General features: G+C 39.8%; 1 protein-coding gene across 2 annotated transcripts in view; it reads right to left on the reverse strand.

Moving 5' to 3' along the window:
- The window catches only part of LOC119588769, a 3,905-nt gene that overhangs the window by 1,146 nt on the left and 2,533 nt on the right, over positions 1 to 226 (reverse strand). For both annotated transcript variants that reach the window (XM_037937410.1, XM_037937411.1), the window contains exon 4: positions 13 to 177. In XM_037937410.1, the coding sequence (XP_037793338.1) occupies positions 13 to 177 (165 nt within the window). The remainder of the gene's footprint in view (positions 1 to 12; positions 178 to 226) is intronic.

The raw sequence follows: 226 nt of genomic DNA on the forward strand, positions 1-226 counted from the left end.
GAAAAAACTCACCCTAGCAGATACTTTAACTTGTTCTCTGAAATCTCCAATCTTTCCTCCACGTTGCATGAACTTCTTCAGTGTATCAAGTCCTTCTTCCCATTCCTTATCACTCAGTTCTTTCAGGTATTTTGCCATACCTGGGCGCTCCCAGTACTGGCTGTGATACTGCTTACTCTGGGTAGGAAAGAAGTTTATTATATCAGTACATCTACATTTATATCTA

The sequence above is a fragment of the Penaeus monodon genome, chromosome 24, assembly GCF_015228065.2.
Source record: "Penaeus monodon isolate SGIC_2016 chromosome 24, NSTDA_Pmon_1, whole genome shotgun sequence".
NCBI lineage: Eukaryota > Metazoa > Arthropoda > Malacostraca > Decapoda > Penaeidae > Penaeus > Penaeus monodon.